At 41.6% G+C, this 23,359-nt stretch overlaps 1 protein-coding gene across 1 annotated transcript in view; it reads right to left on the minus strand.

Moving 5' to 3' along the window:
* Positions 1 to 23,359, minus strand: part of TBC1D15 (TBC1 domain family member 15) — a 186,881-nt gene that overhangs the window by 133,728 nt on the left and 29,794 nt on the right. The window contains exons 3-4 of the mRNA XM_073620035.1: positions 20,270 to 20,344; positions 12,890 to 13,016 (exon numbers count right to left, since the gene is read on the minus strand). Coding sequence (XP_073476136.1) covers positions 12,890 to 13,016; positions 20,270 to 20,344 — 202 coding nt within the window. The remainder of the gene's footprint in view (positions 1 to 12,889; positions 13,017 to 20,269; positions 20,345 to 23,359) is intronic.

Consider the following 23,359-nt stretch of genomic DNA (forward strand, 5'->3'; position numbering starts at 1 on the left):
TGTTGTTTTTTGTTGCAAACTTTGCACACAATTGTTATTGACAATTGATTATAGATTGGACAATCGGTACACTGATTGTCTACTTTAAGCTTTAATTTTTTATTTATTTATTTTTTTGAGCTTCTCTTTCTCCCCCCCCCCCCTTTTTTTTTTTTTGTTTTTTTTTTTGTTGACGCGAGCGAGATGGACCACGTTACTGTTTTTTCACTGAACGCTAAAGGATTAAATGTACCTGAGAAACGCTGTATTGCTCCTTAATGATCTCAAGAGAGCAAAAGCAGATATTGCGTTTATACAGGAGACCCACTTCAAGACAGGGGCACCGCCATGTTTGAAAAATAGATATTTTCCAAACACTTATCATGCCACGAATCCATCAGCCAAATCCAAAGGAGTATCTATACTCCTTGCAGGGACAGTACCGTGGACATGTCGGGACACTAGAATCGACACAGAAGGCCGCTTTTTGTTCATTAAGGGGCTTATAGGTGAAGTGATGGTGACTCTGGCCACAGTCTATGCACCTAATACTAGACAGGACACCTTTATACAAAATACTATTACCAATTTGTTGGACTTTGCCGAAGGACATTTGATCCTGGGCGGCGATTTTAATGTATCCCTGAACCCAACGGTAGACACATCCTCTAGTACTCCTTCCCTGCGTACCAGCGTACATAAGCGCATCAACCGGGTCTTGCATAAGGCACGGCTGATAGACATGTGGAGGCTTCACCACGCAGGGGAACGGGACTACACCTTATTCTCAAATCCACACAAAACGTACTCACGCATTGACTTTTTCTTGTTACCACATAGTCAATTAGAAGCAGTAGATGCAGTGGAGATAGGTAACATAACTTGGTCAGACCATGCGTCCATCACCATGCGCTACTCTCTTTCGCGGACTGCATTGACCAAAGCGAAATTTTGGCGTCTGAATGAGAGCCTACTACAGACCCCCACAGTACTGACAGATGTCACAAAGGAACTTAATCAATACTTTCTAACCAACGACATTGATAACTGTGATCCTGGGATATTATGGGAGACACACAAGTCTGTGATTAGAGGGGGTTCTGATCAAACACGGAACACACATTAAAAGGGAACGGGAGAAACAACTATTGTCACTCTTACAGAAGGTACATAATTTAGAAACAACACACAAGAGAAACCTGACACCATCGCTAGAAGCTGAATTATTCACCCTACGTAGACAGACAGTTGATCTCTTACAATATCGAGCAAAAGCAGCACTACAATCCTGTAGGAGACTTGCATATGAGGCGGGAAACAAGTGCGGGAAACTTCTGGTCAGATCTATTAGACAACAGAGACTCCGAGCATACATCCCCCAAATCGTCTCCTCTTTGGGACAGAAGAAAGGGTTACCTACCCAGATTGCCAATGAATTCAGAGCCTACTACTCCTCCTTATACAACCTCCCAAAACAGCATCACAGTGATGCTGCTGTAAGGGATTACCTGACTCAATCAAACATTCCTAAACTCTCAGAGGAAAATGCACAGGCTATGGAAGAACCCATCACTTTGATGGAGTTGCAAAACGCCATCAAAAGTATGAAACCAGGTAAAGCACCAGGACCAGATGGGTTCACCCTTCAATATTATCAAACCCTACTGCCGATTTTAGGCCCATATATGCTAAAACTTAACAGTCTTACGGAGGGTGGTAGGCTTCAGAGAGACACATTAAGTGCACACATTTCCCTTATTCCCAAAGATGGAAAAGATCCTTCTTCCTGCGGCAGCTATAGGCCCATATCTCTTGAATATAGATCTAAAGCTCCTTACTAAAATTTTAGCTAACAGATTATCCCGACATATGACAGATCTGATACACCTGGACCAGGTGGGCTTTGTCCCTTCTAGGGAAGCTAGGGATAACACCACTAAGGTGCTTAACGTAATACATAGGGCCTCTATAACCAAGACCTCTTGCATTTTTCTCAGCACAGATGCCGAAAAGGCCTTTGACCGGGTGAGTTGGGAATTCATGGCTTCGGTTCTTAAACATATTGGACATGGTAGGCATATGCTGAAATGGATCTCTAACATTTACTCCATACCGACAGCACAGGTCAAAGCTAATGGAATCCTCTCTAAACCTTTTACCATCTCCAATGGTACCAGACAGGGTTGTCCCCTATCACCTCTTCTCTATGCCTTAGTGCTTGAACCCTTCTTATGTACAATACGCCAGAACCCGGATATTGCAGGAATTACCATTGATCAAACTCAGTATAAGATCTCTGCATATGCTGATGATCTCTTGTTCTCCCTGACATGCCCAACCGTGTCTCTACCAAACTTAATTAAAGAATTCCAGAGTTATGGGAACATATCTAATTTAAAAATTAACTTCGACAAATCTACAGCGATGGCCATTAATATGACAGCAGACACATTGACCCCCCTGCAATCTAAATTTAGCTTTAAATGGTCCGAAAGCCACTTTACCTACTTAGGGACTAATATACCCAGAGACCTGAGACACACATTTGAATTGAACTTTCCACCAATGCTGTCTAAAGCAAAAGGGCTGCTATAAGATTGGGGCAAGGGCCTCCATTCATGGTTTGGAAGGTGCAATCTATTGAAAATGTGCATTCTCCCGAAATTTTTATATTTATTTCAAGCACTGCCAATTAGAATACCCTCCCTATATTTTAAACAAGTTCACTCAATGTTTGTAAAATTTATTTGGTCACAAACGAAACCTCGAATACGCCGACGTTACCTGACACTACCGAAACATTATGGAGGGCTCGCCCTCCCCGATGTGAAACACTATTACCAAGCGGTACACCTAGGGAGAATTATCGACTGGAACAGACATGATCAAACTAAGTTATGGGTTCAAGTAGAACGTTCCCAGGCAGGTGTCCCGCTAAAGAGAGCAATCTGGTGCTATGATACACTCCCCTCAAGCATGACTACACACCCTATCATAGGGGCCACGTTATATGTGGGCTCGATAGTAATTAAAACCACCTCCCTGACCTCCAAACAATCCCCATTATTCCCCATTTTAGGCAACCCAGCATTTCCTCCGGGACTAGACTACTCAGAATATGAAACGTTGTGGACAGAGGGTAAAGATTGCGCTTCACATTACATAGAAGGAGATCATTGGACCTCAATCCACTCACTGATGACAGACACTGGGGATTTTCAATTAACTTTTTGGAAGGCGATCCAACTACACCATTTCATCCACTCAATACCGGACCCCTCATATTTTAAGCGTGACCTGACAACCCTAGAAGAGTATTGTAGAGAGCAAGGAACATTATCCCAGGTACTCTCCAAAACATATACTTTGCTTAATACCCCAGCGGAACAACCAGATTTGTTGTTTCTGCAGAAATGGGAGAATGATTTACAATGTACCTTCACTGCCATACAAAAACAAAACATTCTCACATTCTCTCTGAAATCGTCCATTTGCACAAAGATTCAGGAGACAAATTATAAGATACTAACTAGGTGGTATTATACACCTGAGTTGTTACATAGATTTTTTCCCAACACTTCTGATAAGTGCTGGAGATGCCAAACAGACAAAGGGACACTCCTTCATGTCTTCTGGACTTGCCCATTACTACAACGTTTCTGGATAACAATACAAAAAATCATTCAGAAATTTACAGACCATATAATCCAGAAAGATCCCGGGTTTTTTCTGCTTCATGCCATTACTATTCCGGCGCGGTCATACAAAAAGTCAGTGATTAGACATCTGCTTAATGCCGCAAAGTCATGTATCCCAGCTACATGGAAGCAAACTACACCTCCCTCAGTGGGGCTGTGGTTGCGCAAAGTAGAGGAAATTAAATCACTGGAAGATCTGGTACTCACGGCCCAACACAAACAAGACAAACATTCCAAAATGTGGTCACTATGGAATATGTTCATCTTTTCTGACAAAAGGACAGACTTTACTGGGTTCTTAGGGACGGCGTTGCGGTGAAACGGCGGTGAGGTGCTCCTTTTGGTAGGTCCATTGCGCTCGTGTTGAACAGCTATTTTCTTACCCCCCCTTTCTCTTTTCCACCCCCTATCTCTACACCCCCTTCTTTCTTCAACTATTGGTACTATTTTCAGTATAGGGAGGCTATTCCTTCCCTCCTATTTTTATTAAGGTCTTCGAATAGTCTGTTGTATCGATAGTAAGGACTGTGGCCTGTATGGGACATACAAGATGTTTATATGATGAGTTACCACGTCCCTTTCTCTTGTCTGCAATAGGATTTGTTATTTTCCCTGGAGACTAACTGTAAATCTTTGCTGAAGACCTCTATATTTGTTTAAATTGTTAAATTTGACCATTGTTGTACTTCTTTGTACTTCTTTCTTTGTAACTTTCAATAAAGAAAAATTTTATATTTGAAAAAAAAAATACTTGGCGACTATACACATAAAAAGAGCCTGTGGAAATGAAGGAGGTCCTTGGAAAAGAGTATCCACGCTCACTGCTCCTCCAGAAGCATGTGACACCATCAAGGCGATTTCATGCAACACTCTGTGTACAGAGCTCTGGTCTGACCTTCAGCTGCAGCTATTTTTCCACCTGACAGCTCTGCTATCCATGATAACAAGTATGAATACAAAGAAGAGCCTATGCTGGGGAGCGTTTGGTACGGAACTTTTCTATTTTAATTTGTGAGTGGCCAATTTGCATTTGATTTATATCAAAGCTTTAACTCTACTGTGCGATCTTCTGGTTTGTTTTTACGACACAAGAGATCGTGCGGTGATGATATGTTGTCATTGCCCCTATGCCATTCAAGCAGTCGAACAGACCAGATCCAGAAGGAAGACTAGAAGAATCAGACAGCGCCCCTGGCCAGTGGGAACATTGACAGCCCATTGCTGGAGGGCATCTTTTACCAGTCAAGTCTGTCATTAATATGGTAACATGCAATGCACACTAGCACATTATGGCATAAACCTCCTGAGGCCAATTTATTTAAAAAAAGGGGAATTCCATTTATATTTACATGTAAAAATACAGTTGTGCTCATAAGTTTACATACCCTGGTAGAATTTATGATTTCTTGGCCATTTTTCAAAGAACATGGATAACACAAAAACTTTTCCTTCACTTGTGGTTAGTGTTTGGCTGAAGCCATTTATTATCAATCAATTGTGTTTACTCTTTAAATCATAATGATAGCAGAAACTACCCAAATGACCCTGATCAAAAGTTTACATACCCTGGTGATTTTGGCTGGATAACATGCACACAAGTTGACACACAGGGGTGTGAATGGCTATTAAAAGGTAACCATCCTCACCTGTGATCTGCTTGCTTGTAATTAGTGTGTGTATACAAAGTCAGTGGGTTTCTGGACTCTTGTATCTTTCATCCAGTGCTGCACTGACGTTTCTGGATTCTGAGTCATGGGGAAAGCAAAATAATTGTCGAAGGATCTGCAGGAAAAGATGGTTGAACTGTATAAAACAGGAAAGGGATATAAAAAAGGATACCCTAGGAATTGAGAATGCCAATCAGCAGTGTTCAAACTCTAGTCAAGAAGTGGAAAATGAGGGGTTCTGTTGAGACCAAACCGCGGTCAGGTAGATCAACTAAAATTTCAGCCACAACTGCGAGGAAAATTGTTTAGGATGCAAAGAAGAACCCACAAATAACTTCATACAGGACTCTCTGAAAACATGTGGTGTGGCTGTTTCAAGATGCACAATAAGGAGTCACCAAAAGAAAGCCATTACTACGTAAATGCCACAACGTATCCCGCATACAATACACCAAACGGCACAGAGATAAGCCTCAAACCTTCTGGCACAAAGTCATTTGGAGTGATGAGACCAAAATTTAGCTTTTTGGCCACAACCATAAACGCTTCATTTGGAGAGGAGTCAACAAGGCCTATGATGAAAGGTACACCATTTCTACTGTGAAACATGGAGGTGGATCGCTGATGTTTTGGGGATGTGTGAGCTACAAAGGCATGGGAAATTTGGTCAATATTGAAAGTTTACAAAAATTGTAAACTTTTAATCAGGGTCAGTTGGGTAGTTTCTGTTGTAATTATGACTTAAAAAAGAGCAAACACACAGTTGATTGATAATAAATGGCTTCAGCCAAACACTCACCATGAATGAAAGATGTTTTTGTGTTATCATTCATATTCTCTGAAAAATGGCCAAGAAATCAAGTTCTGCAAGGGCAACTTATGAGCACAACTTTACATTTACATTCACGAGACCCTGTAATGAAAGGATAGTTTTTCTATCAGCTACACCAGACGCCAAGTTAAAATTCAAGGCTGTTAGACCCCTTTCACACTGGGGCCACGGGCACGTTTGCGGTAAAGTGCTGCTCATTTTAGCGGCGCTGTACCGCTGTTTAAGTAGCGATTTTCACACTTTTAACCCCAAGGGAGAGGTTAAGGACTCCCGTGTTGCAGCACTTCCGAAGAGCTTTTCATTCATTCCAAAGGGCAGGGCGTTTTGGGAGCACTAAATACATTGCTCCCAACCCGCCATGAAGATGCTGCTTGTCGGAATGTCCCGCAAGCGTACCGCCCGAGTGTGAAAAGTCACACTTGAATGAATAGGAGGAAGTTCTCAGGCACTTAGCAGAGGCTATTTCCAGCACTAGAGCACCTGAAAACCGCCCCAGTGTGAAAGGGGTCTTATACCTGTCATACCAGTTTTGTTGCATACATCCTTAAGCATTAGTGTGGATTGTATTATGTAGACGAGAGCACACAAAAAGTTAAGGACAGATTTGCATGCCATAAATACTCTATTAGGGACAAAATATTTAAATTACCAGTAGCTAGACATTTTGTGGAATGCTCCCATTTTGTGTCACAATTAAAATTTATGGACGTTGATGATATTCCTAAGAGCAGGGGGTAGGAGATTGTGAATTCATTTTGAAGCATTCTGGATTTACTGTTTAGGTACATTACAGCCTCAAAGGCTTAATTTTGAATTGCATTAACATTTACAATTATACCTTTGAAATATATTGTGCAGTATTGGTTTGTTTTTTTTCTAGTTAATTACAGATTAACTGTGTGATGGATATCCTAATATGATTATATACTTGTTTCTCGTCTGCATGTGTGCCAATCTGTTTTGGTTTTTCTTAAAATAACATAGCATGTTTTTCTTACAATTTAATTAATAGCTAATTACTATGTCTCTGATTCCTATCTGTACAGTATGTGTTTCGGTGTTGGATATCATGTGTTTCATGCCTGATGAAGGGCTCACACAAGCCAAAAACTATATCTTTTTTGAATCTGCATTGAAATGCCCTGGAAATTTTCCACATTTTGTCATGTTACAACCAAAAATGTAAATGTATTTTATTGGGATTTTATGTGATAGACCAACACAAAGTGGCACATAACTGTGAGGTGGAAGGGAAATGATAAATGGTTTTCAAAATGGTTTACAAATAAATATGTGAAAAGTGTGGCGTGCATTTGTATTCAGCCCCCTTTACTCTGATAACCCTAACTAAAATCTAGTGGAACCAATTGCCTTCAGAAGTCACCTAATTAGTAAATAGAGTCCACCTGTGTGTAATTTATTCTCAGTATAAATACAGCTAAACCTAAAATTATATAAAATATAATACAATAGATGATGCAATATAAAAGTGAAAATATACGTAGTTCAGTGATAAAAAAGTGAATTCAGATGTCGCCATATTCTGTGACACACTCTGGAGAATAATTATCACCACCACCTCTGTGTGCAATGCCTGCTCACCTCAAAGAAAGACCCCCTTGGGTCTAGTCACGCTTTTTTAGTAATAATCCAGATCCTTTTTACAAATATTAAAATAAGTGCATCTTTATAGAGTATTTTAAATAAATCAAGCATTATTTACAATCTTGCGCGATTATGATCTTTTTGTTTGCTTTTAGAATTTATAATTGGAGATTTTTATTCCAACATTTGGGGAGAAGTTTGCTGGATCCTGAATCAAACAGCTGATGTCTGACGCTCTTTGTTTGGCTGATTATCTGGATTATTACTAAAAAAGCGTGACTAGACCCAAGGGGGTCTTTCTTTGAGGTAAGCAGGCATTGCACACAGAGGTGGCGGTGACAATTATCTTTTTTATCACCTGTATTCTCCAGAGTGTGTCACAGAATATGGAGACATCTGAATTCACTTTTTTTTTTATATCACTGAAGTTTTTAATTTTTGTTTTACACGTGGACTATTGCAAAACTATTTATATTTTCACTTTTATATTACATGTATCATATTTTATATAATTATATAATTTTGGGTTTAGCGCACATATATATATATATATATATGTGTGTGTGTGTGTGTGTGTATATACATACATACATACACACACACACACACATATACACACACACACATATATATATATATATATATATATATATATATTTCTTTATTGGTGTCAGATCACTTGTGAATAGTTGCAGCTGCCCACTCCGACTCTGAGCTTTGAACATATCACGGAGCACTGGTCAATCCATCTTTTGAAAATGGAAAGAGTATGGCACAACTGCAAACCTACCAAGACATGGCTATCCGCCTAAACTGACAGGCCGAGCAAGGAGAGCATTAATCAGAGAAGCAGCCAAGAGACCCATGGTAACTCTGGGGGAGCTGCAGAGATCCACAGCTCAGATGGGAGAATCTGTCCACAGCACAACTATTAGTCGTGCACTCCACAATTCTGTCCTTTATGGAAGCGTGGCAAGGAGAAAGCCATTGTTGAAAGAAAGCCATAAGAAGTCCAGTTTGCAGTTTGTGAGAAGCCATGTGGAGGACACAGCAAACATGTAGAAGAAGGTGCTCTTGTCAGATCAGACCAAAATTTTACTTTTTGGCATAAAAGCAAAACACTATGTGTGGCACTGCACATCACCCTGACCAAACCATCCCCCCGCGAAACATGGTGGTGGCAGCATTATGTTGTGGGATGCTTTTCTTCAGCAGGGACAGGAAAGCTGGTCAGAGTTGATGAGAAGATGGATGAAGCCAAATACAGGGCAATCTTAGAAGAAAACCTGTTAGTCTGCAAAAGACTTGAGGGCGGAGGTTCACCTTCCAGCAGGACAACGACCTGAAACATGTAGCCAGAGCTACAATAGAATGGTTTAGAAAAAAGCATATTCATAAGTTAGAATGGCCGAGTCAAAGTCCAGACCTAAATCTAATTGAGAATCTGTGGCAAAACTTGAAAATTGCTGCTCACAGATGCTCTCCAACCAATCTGACAGAGCTTGAGCTAGTTTGCAAAGAGGAATGGGCAAAAATGTCTCTCTAGATGTGCAAAGCTGATAAAGACATCCCCAAAAAAGACTTGCAGCTGCAACTGCAGCGAAAGGTGGTTCTACAAAGTATTGACTCCGTGGGGCTGCATACAAATGCACGCCACACGTTTCACATATTTATTTGCATTAAGTTTTGAAAACAATTTATCATTTTCCTTCCACTTCACAATTATGTGCCACTTTGCCTTAGTCCATCACTTAAAATCCCAATAAATTATATATGTGTTTTTGGTTGTAACATGACCTATAAACCTATAAACTGTACAACTCAGTTGAAAAACAAACAAATCTTTTAGGTGGAGGGAATAAAAATAAAAAAATAAAATAAATAAAATGGTTGCATAACTGTGCACACCCTTAAACTAATACTTTGTTAAAGCACCTTTTGATTTTTTTCACAACACACTGTTTGGGTACGAATCTATCAGCATGGCACATCTGGACTTGGCAATATTTGCCCAATGTTCTTTCCAAAAACACCCCAAATCTGTCAGATTGCGAGGACATTTCCTGTGCACAGCCCTCTTCAGATCACCCCACAGATTTTCAATTGGATTCAGGTCTGGGCTCTGGCTGGGCCATTCCAAAACTTGAAACTTCTTTTGGTAAAGCCATTCCTTTGTCGATTTGGATGTATGCTTTGGGTTGTTGTCATGCTGAAAGATGAAGTTCCTCTTCATGTTCAGCTTTCTAGCAGAAGCCTGAAGTTTTTATGCCAATATGGACGGGTATTTGAAACTTTTCATAATTCCCTCTACCTTAACTAAGGCCCCTGTTACAGATGAAAAAAAACAGCCCCAAAAGCATGATGCTGCTACCACCATGCTTCACTGTGTTCTTTTAGTGATGTGCACTGCTGTTTTTGCAACAAACATATCTTTTGGAATTATTGCCAAAAAAGTTCAATCTTGGTTTCTTCAGACCATAACACATTTTCAGCCTCCCTGACCAGTTTTCTTCTCGTCTTTTCATTAATTTTGGAGGGACGTCCAGTTCTTGGTAATATCACTGTTGTGCCATATTTTCTCCACTTGACTGTCTTCACTGTGTTCCATGGTATATCTAATGCCTTGGAAATTCTTTTGAACCCTTCTCCTGACTGATACCTTTAACAATGAGATAAGAGGGTGTGCACACTTATGCAACCACATTATTTTAATTTTTTTATCTTTACTTCTCCCCCTAAAAGAGTTGTACAGTTTATGGGTCACATTAAAAGGTGGAAAAAGTTCTGAAATCATTTATCTTTGTCTCATTTTTTTTACATCACAGAAACCCAACATTTTATCAGGGGTGTGTAAACTTTTTACATCCACTATATATATCTCCCTCATGCCACCATGTACAGTTACCCCACATGCATTATTCTTTGCCTGTACATTTCATTATAGCCAAAAGTGATAAAGATTAAAACTCTGGTGGAGACTACTTATATTGCATATAAGAAAGCTGATCCAAAGTAAGCTGTAGCCAATGCTTGAGCAAGTACATGTAAACAGAAACTAGTTACAAAAGGTTGGAGAAAAGCAACAGCACTGAAATGCAAAAAAAAACCCCAGCATTTTATAACCATAAAAATGAACAGACCGTACTTTAGCAAACCATATATCATCTACTTAAGAGTTTACATCTGACATTTGACAAGCTGTAAAAGCACACTTACAAGCAAAAAAGCACAGACAAAAAAAATGAGAAAAGGGAAAAGTAGTTAGTTAGTCATATTCAGCTGGACTTGTTCTGCAATAATGAAATCATTTCACCACTCAAGTAACTTCCTCAGTACAAATACATACTCCAGCATTTATACCCATACAGGTAACTCAGTTCCTTAACCCCCTTTCCACCCAGCCCTGGCATCCCATTAATAGGGTCTGTACAGCCAGGGGCAGGAATGGATCGGCTGATCACGTGACCATTATGCCTGGCTTGCACAGTGGTCTGATGATCAGGAGCCGGTCCCACCAACTCTCGATCATTAGTACGGACCAACAGCTGTCTTTGACAGCTTGGTCACTGTGCTGGGACATGCCCTCAGCACAGAAAGTTCTGCCGCCCATGAACACATATGTGCAGTGTGTGGGTGTTAAAGGCCACCTGTTTACAGTTGCACATGTTGTGTGGGCGACAAGAAGTTAAACTTATTACCATGGTGTCATGAAACTTGTCAAGGTAGATTTTACTGTCCAAGAACATGATGGGAGGTATTAAAGCCTGTTCTAATTTACATAAGACAATCATCAAATTCCAATGCTACGAAATCTTGGACATGTGTTAGTTGATTTGAACTGTTGTCATTTTACATGCCACTACAGAGGCTATTCAAGCAGCAATAAATACCAAGATCTCCTCCACTCAACATAATGTGTTTTTATGTCGGTTTCTGTCTGCTTTGAAAAGATTTTCCCCTCACTTCCTGTCTGGTACAGGAGTTTTAAAAATTTGAACTCCACTTGATCCAAAATAGAGATGGGCCACAACATATCGGCCGAAATAGTGTTTTCAGCATTCTGCCGAAAGAGAGAAAGGTGCAAATAATGGCGCCAAAAATTAGCACAATTTTACTGTGCTTATGGTGTGTTTTTCATAGGTCATGTGACACAGGTGCATTATTGATGCGTTCCTGCTGTGTTTTCAATGCATTTCAACAGGGAGGTGCATTTTTTTTTAACTGACCAAAAATGCAGCAAGCAAGATTTTTAACACTACAATGGAAGTGCAACAGACCAGCGTAAAGACGTACATAGAATTTAATGGGATATATTTTTCTTGAGCTTTTCTTGCTAAAGGTGCTGATAATGGCCAACAATAAATTCATACTAATTTAAATTTATGATATTAAATTTAAAAAGTTGAATGTAATACAATTATATATAAAAAATATATATGTATGTACAATATATATATATATATATATATATATATATATATATATATATATATATATATATATATATATATATATATATATATATATACACACACACACACACACACACACACACACACACACACACTTTTTTTCGGTTTCAGCCAAGTGCATCCTGAACTTCCAAAATTTCCATTCAGTGCACCTCTAATCCAAAAACTGTAACAATAAATAAATGGGGTGTATGTAGCTTGTCTTTATTCATTTCAATTACTCAGATGTTGTGTATGAAGCACAAGCTTAACCTGCTGCCACCCACATAACGCATATGTGTGGCAACAAAGGTGGGCTTTATCGCCCACAAACCGCACATGTGTGCCAATGGGCAGCAGGGAGCATGCTCACTGCGCACTTCCAGCACGGTGACTGAGCTGTCAAAGCCAGCTCTCCATACTCATGATCGAGAGCCGGCGGCACACTGACAGCCAATCACATTGATTGACACATGATCGAGCAGGCATTCCGCCCCTTCAGGCGTAATAGCCCAGTTAAGGGGATGCCAGGGCTAGGCAGAATGGGCCTAACAAAATACAGTCTAAGTAACAGTAGTTTGTGTTTACAAAAAATATACAGGATAATGATAGTATACCTTCACTTCAGTCAAAACAAATGTAACCGGTAATACAAACCCCATTTTGGAAAGTTCTTCTTCTTGTAGGAAACTGTGTTGACCATATCCCACTCTGCTTCATAGCTGTTCTGATGTTCAGCCCGCATTTTTGGAGTTTGATTCCACTCTACAACTGAACTGGAATCCTAGAAATGATAAAAGATACCCATATAAAAAAAAAAAAAAAAAAAAAAAACCTTCTTGTGGAAAGCATAGTTAATTCTCACTCTCATTTTCCATCAAAGGTGAAGTTTAAATAAACATGTTTTGGGTGTACAGCACCAGGAACAGAACTTCCCTTTAATCAGGTGCATCCTACATCCTCTGCTGGCTGCTAGTAATGCCAGATTCTCCCTTCAGTGGTGCAAAGCATTCTGTGGGGCTTTGTACTCTTGGAAAATATTATAAGTAGTTTTGTGAATAGAAGAGGGGAAAGGAAGGGGAGGGTGAACAGCATGATCCTTCACTGTTAGAGCTGAGGCAGGTAACACATGCAGTGCTTGAAGTTCAGCACTGTGAGCCGACATCAGTAAAAAGAGGATTTTTACAGTAATCGTCAGCCAGCAGGACAGAGGATACACTGCATTAGAGGCAAGTTATGTTGGAACTTAACTAAACTTCAGCTTTAAGGTTTTATCAAAATAACATCTCACTCTCATTTTACATTTAAGATTTATATTTATATATATATATATATATATATGTAATAAAACATTACTGTAAAGTTATAAGAAAAAGAAGAGGGGGTGGGACTTTGAATGAAGAATGCGGTTGCAAGTGAATATGGTCAATTGATAATTTTATTTACCGTATTTCACGCACTTCTTTTCCCTGAAAACAGAGGACAAGCAGTGCCTGCGTGTTATACGCTGATACTATGTTTTACCAAAAGGGGGTGGGGATCGGGTGGTCTGCCCCCAGGAGCCACCCATTGGGGGGTGTCAGGCTGGCTGCCCCGCCTCTCCTGGCCCTGGGACAGCGCTGCCTGCATAGTCTAAAGTTGATAAAAAAGAAAAATCACTTGCCAGCCCCTTCACCGCTCCTCTTGTGTCAGTGTCATCATAAAAACGAAGCTTCTAAATAGCTCAGTTTTTTTCTGGCTGCTCTCCGCCTCCCGCTCCTCCTCCTCCTAGCTTTAAATTGGAGGAGGAGAGCGGTCACATGACCATCTATGTAACGTCAGAGAGAGCAGTCATGTGAACAGGTCAGTGAAAAAAAACAGAACTATTGAGGTATAGGAGAAAAAAAAAAAAAAAACAGAACAACAAATACAAATTGCAGTACATCGATGAAATACATGCAACTTTCCTCATGTGTTGGCTCTTTAAAATGTAGCAAGTACAGAGAATACCTGTTGATCTGCCAGAAATACGGCGGTAACTTCCTATTGTGGGCTGACAAATATAGATATCAATGTGGGAATGTAAGAAATGTGTGAATGAATAGCAGAGATGCAATGCATTTTATTAATTGACATACACTTTATTAAAGTCTTCCAATTTCTGCCTGTTTGTTGCAGAGCATAGCTCCCTGGCACGTACTGGTGATGCATAAAACAGTATGGTCTGAAGCAAGGACACCGCGCCCAATTTAATAAAGTGTGGAGTCAGGTGACGTGAACATGTGATGAATTATCCAAATTGGTGCAATCGAAAAATATCATTTCTTTCCATGACTGGATGTTTGAAGAAAGCACTGGTCCATTTTACCTCACTTTCCCTGAATCACCACAACTAAAAGAAAGAAAATTAATTTCTAATTGAGGTAAATATGAAGTGGTTTCCACAATGACACAATTCACTCCCTATTTAACAATTTTTTCTTTTATAACCTATTTACAGATACTGATTTCTTACTTATATGGAAGGGTTTACTGGCCTAAATCTTATCCAACTGCTGTCTGAACCATGGCAAAAATCAAAAATCTTTTACACTTGCTACACCCAGACCATGTGCTACATATAGCAGAATCATAACATGGCTTATGACTACAGAAACCATTTCTTTCTAAACCTCTCAGAGAGCATGTTTCACATGAATAGATTTCCCAAAGCTGCATGCCGGGATAATTTGAATTACAGAAATCTGAGAACATGTTAAGATCTCAGATGTCATCATCTAAAGGGGGGTCCCTAAACTTTCTGAACAAAGAGACAGTTTACAATGCTTCTTTGGTATTAGGGGGGGAATAGCACCCTGTAGTTGGATTCAGTGGGAGGCATAGCGCCCCATCACTGGTGTCAGTGGGAGGCATAGCGCCCCATCACTGGTGTCGGTGGGAGGAACAGTGTCCCATCACTGGCGTCGGTGGGAGGAACAGTGTCCCATCATTGGCGTCGGTGGGAGGAACAGTGTCCCATCATTGGCGTCGGTGGGAGGAACAGTGTCCCATCATTGGCGTCGGTGGGAGGAACAGTGTCCCATCATTGGCTTCGGTGGGAGGAACAGTGTCCCATCATTGGCATCCGTGGGAGGAATAGTGACCATCATTGGCATCAGTGGGAGGAATAGTGACCATCATTGGCATCAGTGGGAGGAATAGTGACCATCATTGGCATCAGTGGGAGGAATAGGGACCATCATTGGTGTCAGTGGGAGGAATAGTGTCCCATCACTGATTTCAGTGGGAGGTATAGTGCCCCATCATTGGTGTCAGTGGGAGGAATAGTGAACTATTATTGGCATTAGTGGGAGGAATAGTGCATCATCATTGGTGTCAGTGGGAGGAATAGTGTCCCATCATTGGCATCGGTGGGAGGAATAGTGTCCCATCATTGGCATCTATGGGAGGAATAGTGTCCCATCATTGGCATCTATGGGAGGAATAGTGTCCCATCATTGGCATCAGTGGGAGGAATAGTGTCCCATCATTGGCATCAGTGGGAGGAATAGTGTCCCATCATTGGCATCAGTGGGAGGAATAGTGTCCCATCATTGGCATCAGTGGGAGGAATAGTGTCCCATCATTGGCATCAGTGGGAGGAATAGTGTCCCATCATTGGCATCAGTGGGAGGAATAGTGTCCCATCATTGGCATCAGTGGGAGGAATAGGGACCATCATTGGCATCAGTGGGAGGAATAGGGACCATCATTGGCATCAGTGGGAGGAATAGGGACCATCATTGGCGTCAGTGGGAGGAATAGGGACCATCATTGGCGTCAGTGGGAGGAATAGGGACCATCATTGGTGTCAGTGGGAGGAATAGGGACCATCATTGGTGTCAGTGGGAGGAATAGGGACCATCATTGGTGTCAGTGGGAGGAATAGGGACCATCATTGGTGTCAGTGGGAGGAATAATGTCCCATCACTGATTTCAGTGGGAGGTATAGTGCCCTATCATTGGTGTCAGTGGGAGGAATAGTGAACTATTATTGGCATTAGTGGGAGGAATAGTGCTGCATCATTGGTATCAGTGGGAGGAACAGTGCTCCATCATTGGTTTTAGTGGGAGGAACAGTGCTTCATCATTGGTGTCAGTTTGAGGAATAGTGCCCCTTCGTTGGTGTCAATGAAAGAAAGAGTGCCCTGTTGTTGATGTTAGTAGCAGGAATTATGCCCCATTATTGGTGTCAGTGGAAGGGATAATGTCTTGTATCAGTGGGAGGAAAAGTGCCCCAGGGGATGGGTAAAGGCAAGAAAAAGGTTGCATCTGGCCCCCAGGCCACAGTTTGGAGACCACCGATCTAAAGTAATCATACATTTACACTTACACACAAGCTAGCTTTTGGCTTACTCTATTGAATTAACTTGCTTTATACACCTATAAAGCTGCAGCCTATTGTTTCCTTGATGCATGCATTCCTGATTTTAAGTGTAAGTTACTACAATAAAATTATCCTTTTGCTATTACGGGCTTCACTATTGGTCGCTTATGTTTCTTTCATTGAGCATGGTTGATCGGTTTACTGAGAGCCTGTACTATTGATGTGAATCCCTGGAGAAGTTATACTAGCTGTGAAGGTTATCCGGATACTGCTGTCCCATTCCTTGAGGGTGTATTGTGGAGGCTGACATGCTGGATGAGCCGTGGATTAAATTATATGCCTAACTTGTTTTGTTTTCTGGTAAGCAGATCACTTTACCATGTGGTGGTGTTGTGTGCTTCCACATCCATGCACTTCTACCGATGACTGGAACCTTCCTCCCTATATCTCGGACTCACTAATTTTAAACGCCGCTCTTATAGACTTGTTTTGGACTTTATGTTTGGTGATCAACAAACTTTAATGGCTGCTTTTTGTATTGATTAGCGCAGATAACTACATTGTATCTTTATACACCTTTGCTAAAAATAAAAAAACAGCTCTAGGGGGTGCGGGGTAACCATACAGAATTTGTTTTTCTTTTAAGGCTCATCTACACTTCGTGGTGGTAAAACCCCATGGCTGAGTCACATTTGGGAGTGAACACATGACATGGCTACAGCAGGAATTAAACCACCTGTCGCGCTCAGCAGCCACCCAAGTACAACCCATTCAAGTGTCTTCTCAACCTTTAACTCTCTGCTTCGTCCCCCACCCCCTCTACCCACTAACTCACTCACTGCCCAAGAGATTGCCAATCACTTCAAAGACAAGATCGATGCAATTCGTGAGGACATCTCCACTGTGCGTACGTCTTCCCCACCCAACATACCTTGCCTAGCAGCACATTCAACACTCTCCTCTTTTGAATTGGCTACTACTGAAGAGGTTACAAAACTTTTCTCGGATGCCCACCTAACCAACTGTCCTTTGGATCCTGTTCCCTCACAACTACTACGGTCACCCTCTTCTTCTATCCTATGCTCCCTCACCCACATCTTCAATCTCTCCCTCTCTAGTGGCATCTTCCCCTCCCCTCTAAAACATGCGATCACTCCCATTCTTAAAAAGCCCTCACTGGACCCTACCAACCTGAAAAACTAAAGACCCATCTCTTTGCTCCCATTCACCTCTAAACTTCTAGAACACTTAGTCTACAACCGTTTTAGCTCCTACCTCAGTGAAAATAACCTTCTTGACCCCTTACAGTCTGGCTTTCGCTCGCAGCACTCCACGGAAACTGCCTTACTAAAACTCACTAATGATTTACTAACTGCTAAAACCAACAGCCAGTACTCCATACTCCTACTACTTGACCTCTCTGCGGCTTTTGATACTGTTGACCACCCGCTCCTTCTCAATAAACTACATTCCCTTGGCCTCCGAGATTCTGCTCTATCCTGGTTCTCTGCCTATTTATCACAGCGCTCCTCCAATGTCACCTACAATTCTGTCTCCTCATCTCCATTGCCCCTTTCTGTGGGGGTCTCCCAAGGCTCGGTTCTTGGACCCCTTCTCTTCTCTATCTACACCTCCTCCCTTGGTCACTTAATAACCGCCCACGGCTTCCAATACCACTTATATGCTGATGACACCCAAATCTATCTGTCTACTCCTCACCTCACTCCTTCAGTCTCCTCTCGCATTACTAACTTACTAACTGACATATCAGCATGGATGTCACACCACTTCCTTAAACTAAATCTCTCTAAAACTGAGCTATTAATATTCCCCCCAGCCCGTGCCCCCCTCCATGACTTTTCCATCAAAATCAACAATGCAACCATCAGTCCCTCCCCTCACGCCAGGGTATTAGTTGTAATCCTAGACTCTGACTTGTCATTTCAGCCTCAAATCCAATCGTTGTCAAAAGTTTGTAGAATTCACCTCCGTAACATCTCTAAAATGTGCCCCTTTTTAACAAATGAAACCACCAAGCTCCTCATTCACTCCCTTGTTATCTCTCGCCTTGACTATTGCAACTCCCTTCTCATTGGCCTACCTCTCCATAGGCTATCCCCTCTTCAGTCTATCATGAATGCTGCTGCCAGACTTATCCACCTTACCAACCGCTCAGTGTCTGCCAACCCTCTACTCCAATCCCTACACTGGCTCCCAATCACCCAGCGAATTAAATTCAAAACACTAACCACAACATACAAAGCCATTCACAACTCTGCCCCAAGCTACATCACTAATCTTGTCTCCAAATATCACCCAAATCAACCTCTCCGCTCTTCTCAGGACCTCCTGCTTTCAAGCTCTCTCATCTCCTCCTCTCATGCTCGTCTCCAGGATTTCTCCAGAGCCTCTCCCATCCTCTGGAACTCGCTACCTCCATCTATCTGGCTATCCCCTACTCTTGCTACCTTCAGGCGATCCCTGAAAACTCATCTCTTCAGGAAAGCCTCTCTCTTCTCCAACTAATCTCCTACCACTTCCACCAGCTCATTCTCCACAGTTACAACCTTTTGTACCACTTGCCCCACCCTATTAAATTGTAAGCTCTTCTGAGCAGGGCCCTCTTAATCCTCTTGTATTTTATTGTATTATAACTGTATTGTCTCCCTTTTACATTGTAAAGTGCTGCGTAAACTGTTGGCGCTATATAAATCCTGTATAATATTATTATTATTATTAATAAGTGATTCATGGGGCTGTGCTGCAACTGCCACGCAATAGTGATTGCTTAGCGTTAGCCCAGTGTTTACAGGGTTATAACAGGCAGTGAAAAGGCAATACAATGCCTCCTCGCCACCTGTCAAATGCTTTCTGAAGAGGAATCCAAATGCGGACTGCTCTTCAGAGAGCAATTCTAGTGTATATGAGGCCTCACAAAAAGTTTGTAAAGTTTTTAAGTTTCAAAAAGACATACAGAAAGTAATAACACCGTAATAGTAAGGGAAGACAATAATCGGGCTACAGAGCGACAAGATAATTAACGTAAAAAAGAGAGGGGGGCAGATAGATCAAATGTCAGAAAATGTGAGTGTGTGGCAGGGTAAGTATAGGCTGGCGAATTGAGAGGACAGCTGTGGTTCAAGTTGTACAATTTCCAATTAACAAATCGTGCCGGAGGTCAGAGTTAGGCAGGATGGTTTCAAGATTGTTTGCCATTTGTCCCAGTTTCTAACAGTGGTTGAAAAAAAATGGCAAAAATCATAGAACTTTTGAATCTAGCTAGGGAAAGGTGAAAGAAAGGAGTAGCAAAAAAAAGAGAGACGAGCAAAAGAATGAGGGGAAATAGAAGAGAGAGGAAAGGGAATAAGGAAGGGGATAGGGCAAAAGGGAATAGAGGGAAGAAAAGATTAAAAGGGTGAAGGGGGAGAAAGGAGGAAACAGGGAGACCCGTAGGACCCAACCAAACACACAGCAACATTGGTTTGGTGGGGGACGGTTTTAGAGTGACAGAAGAGAATTTTCCAAGTTCATATGGTGGTTCTACTCTAGTCCATGGGACCACGTTCTGAGAAATTTAGGGTGGACATCATTAACAATTGCAGTGAGTTTCTCCAGTTTTCGCTGTTTCACATCCTCAAAAGTTGAAGAGTTTTGGTACTTTTTAGATGGATGGATACACATAACTAAAATACCTTTACAGCACACAGAATGTTTGATGACTCCAAAGTTTCTTCAAGGGGTCTCCAATCTACTATAACTTCAACATCCTAAAAAACAGAATATTAATAAAAACAAAAACACACATTTCCAAACAGCTGTCAAATGTAATCAATATGTTTTACTCAGCATGCGAATCAAAAAAAAATTTCTTTTTTTACGTAAATCTGTGAAAAATAAAAGCAATTTGAACATAAGCAGATATTATTTTAAATTGCTTGTCCATACTGCTGAAGCCATTTGTAAATCTCAACTTAGGGCTCCTTCACACGGACGTGTCCGTGTACGGAGCCCGCTCTGCTCAGCGGGGGATCGCTCCGTCGATCCCTGCTGAGCAGGCAGATGACAGGTCCGTCTCTGCACACTGTGCAGGGATGGACCTGTCAGAGTGCCGCTCTCCCCTATGGGGGATCGGATGAAGATGGAATGTAGAGTCCGTCGTCACCCAATCCGATCACGGATGGAAAAGTAGGTTCAGATGATAGCGGACATGTCACCGCTGACATCTGACGCTCCATAGAGGTCTATGGAGCGTCTGTTCAAGTCCGCCTAAAAAACTGACAGGCGAACCTGAACGGATCGTCCGTTTGAAAGAGGCCTAATTCTGGAAAGAGTTTTCCAGACCCTGCTACTTCTTACCTCTTGAGCCTTCCTTTTGATCCTTTAACATGATCTGCAGCCTTACGAACCAACAGGAAGGCTTTGGAGGTGGTTGTGGTGGAAAAAAAAAAAAATAAATAAATCAAGGTTTGCATACAACTTCAGCTGCTGGGTTAAGCATTATTCAGAATTTATTTGCCAGTCAGTACAACAGAAACATAAAACAAGAACAGTTTAAAGTCCAACTGTAAGGGCTCATATATACTGTATGCACATATAGGTGTTATGTCACAGTATTTTCTGAGCTCAGTAAAAACACAAAAAAGCTTACATGGCAATTATGCACCAAAAAAGCTACGTTGGATCGATGGTGGTGCGCAGGGGTATCTTCCTTTTCTCTTACCTTGGTGGCGAACCGTGGCTTGCATCCAGCCCATTCTGATCCATTGGATTGTTATCACCTGGAGCAGCGTTACCTTTCTCTGGATCTCCTCTACGTACATTTACACACACATCGATACTTCAAGTGGTTATACAGGGATGATGCCTTCAGCTACAGGCATCATCCCGGTATTGTTTTTTTCAGCCGGTGACTGGCTTTTATGTAAAAGCCATTTTAGCGGCTAATTAGCTTTTTGAGTAAAGTTCCGCTTTAAAACACACTTTAAAAAGCTTGTTGAAACCATATAGGAATTGAAAAGCTTTAATATTCAGTAGTATCAACAAGTAAAATCAGAAAGACCTCTCAATTTACCACTTTGATTATATGAATCCGAGTTGCAATTACATATTTGTAATAACCTGTAAATAAACTTTAAGGCTGGGTTCCAAACATGCTGCAGCCGCAGCTCACAGCAGGCGGTCCGGTGAGTCCCTGTTCACTGATTCAAGTGCGAATCAGGTCCGAACACACACCTGAATCTGAACCAAAGACGCACAGGACCCTTTCCAAATGCAGACCGCCGCCTCAATGAAGCTGTGTGAACCGGCTCCATTGCAAACCCGCGGAAACCCGCATCCAATTTGCATATAAGTGAACCCAGCCTAAAACAAGTGCTGAAATCTGTAGCTGCAGACACTGGAGTAATTAATTCTCAAGATTTGTAACAGAAGCTTCTTGGTTTCATTTCCTCCCTGTACACCAGTTGCCTCCTGCTAGCAGTAATTTAGCAATCTGCCAATCTTCTAATCTCTAAGGCCCCATTCACACCTGAGCGTTTTGTAGCTTGAAGCTACAAAACGCTGGAGGGGAAAAAAAAAATCAATTATTCTCTATGGAGGTGGTTCACATCTCCACTCCAAAACACCTGAAGCCAGAAACCCCAAAACGCCTGAAGCCCAAACAAGTTTTGGAACTTTTTTTAGGCAGATTTGGGCATTTCTCTGCTGTTTACACTGGTGGCCTTTTGACCGGTACAAAATCATGGCAAAAATCGCACGACTTTCTGCCTGTAAATGCTACGCTCAGGTGTGAATGGGGCCTAAGGATGCATGCACACATGATCGTGGGCAGAAACACTGCAATTCCGCCATGTGATATCAAATGGCTGCAAAACATGGTGATGCAATTGCGATGCCATTACTTCTAATGGCACCCCAATCACGGAAAATAGCAATGCTTGTTGCTCAAAAAAGGAACATGAGCTTCTATTGAGCGACAGCAGTGTACGCTGCCATTAAGAAGTAATGGTAACGCAACCGCGTCCTGCATTTTGCAGTCATTTGAAATCGCTGCGATTCCACTCCACGATCTCAAATGACTGCAAAATGCACGATCATGTCTGAATGCAGCCTAAAGGTAATGCAAATCTGGTACACAGGAAGAGAGGAGAGAGACCAGACTTGAATAACTACGGATTCTACCATTTACTGTAAACTTTGAGGATGAATTGAACCATGTGGCTGTGACTACAGACATTATTGTGGGTTCATTTTAAAGCTTATATACTGCTTTTAGGAATATGCAAATATTTGAGTGTCTATAGCCTGGCCACAGTTCCACTTTAAAGTGGTTGTAAACCTCAGACATGAAATATAAACAAAACATATCCCTCTATAGTGTGTACTTGTCTCAATCCAGAGCACCAAGTGTCATTCTCTCTGCTGCTTCATGCCTCTGCTATCTGCATGAATCACTTCTGACAAGTTTTCCTGACACCACACCAAGAGAAGAAGGTGACAAGGGAGGGAGTGCCAGCTGATGTGGAAGGTGTCTCTTAACTCCAATTAGCTCTAGGAGCTCTCCTCACTGGGCTCTGCAGAGTGTAACTTCAGCTCTTCACCCACATTTTTCTTAACACTCAGACAAGCTTTATAAATCCTTTTCCCCCTCCCCAACCACTACTGGGTAGGCATAGACCAGAACCTTTGTTGAATAAAAAAAAAAAAAATCACCAGGACCCTAGCTCCATCCACTAAGTCTGGTCCCCCATCCACCACCACAGTTTGCCCTCCATAGCCACTCC

The sequence above is a fragment of the Aquarana catesbeiana genome, linkage group LG03, assembly GCF_042186555.1.
Source record: "Aquarana catesbeiana isolate 2022-GZ linkage group LG03, ASM4218655v1, whole genome shotgun sequence".
Classification (NCBI taxonomy): domain Eukaryota; kingdom Metazoa; phylum Chordata; class Amphibia; order Anura; family Ranidae; genus Aquarana; species Aquarana catesbeiana.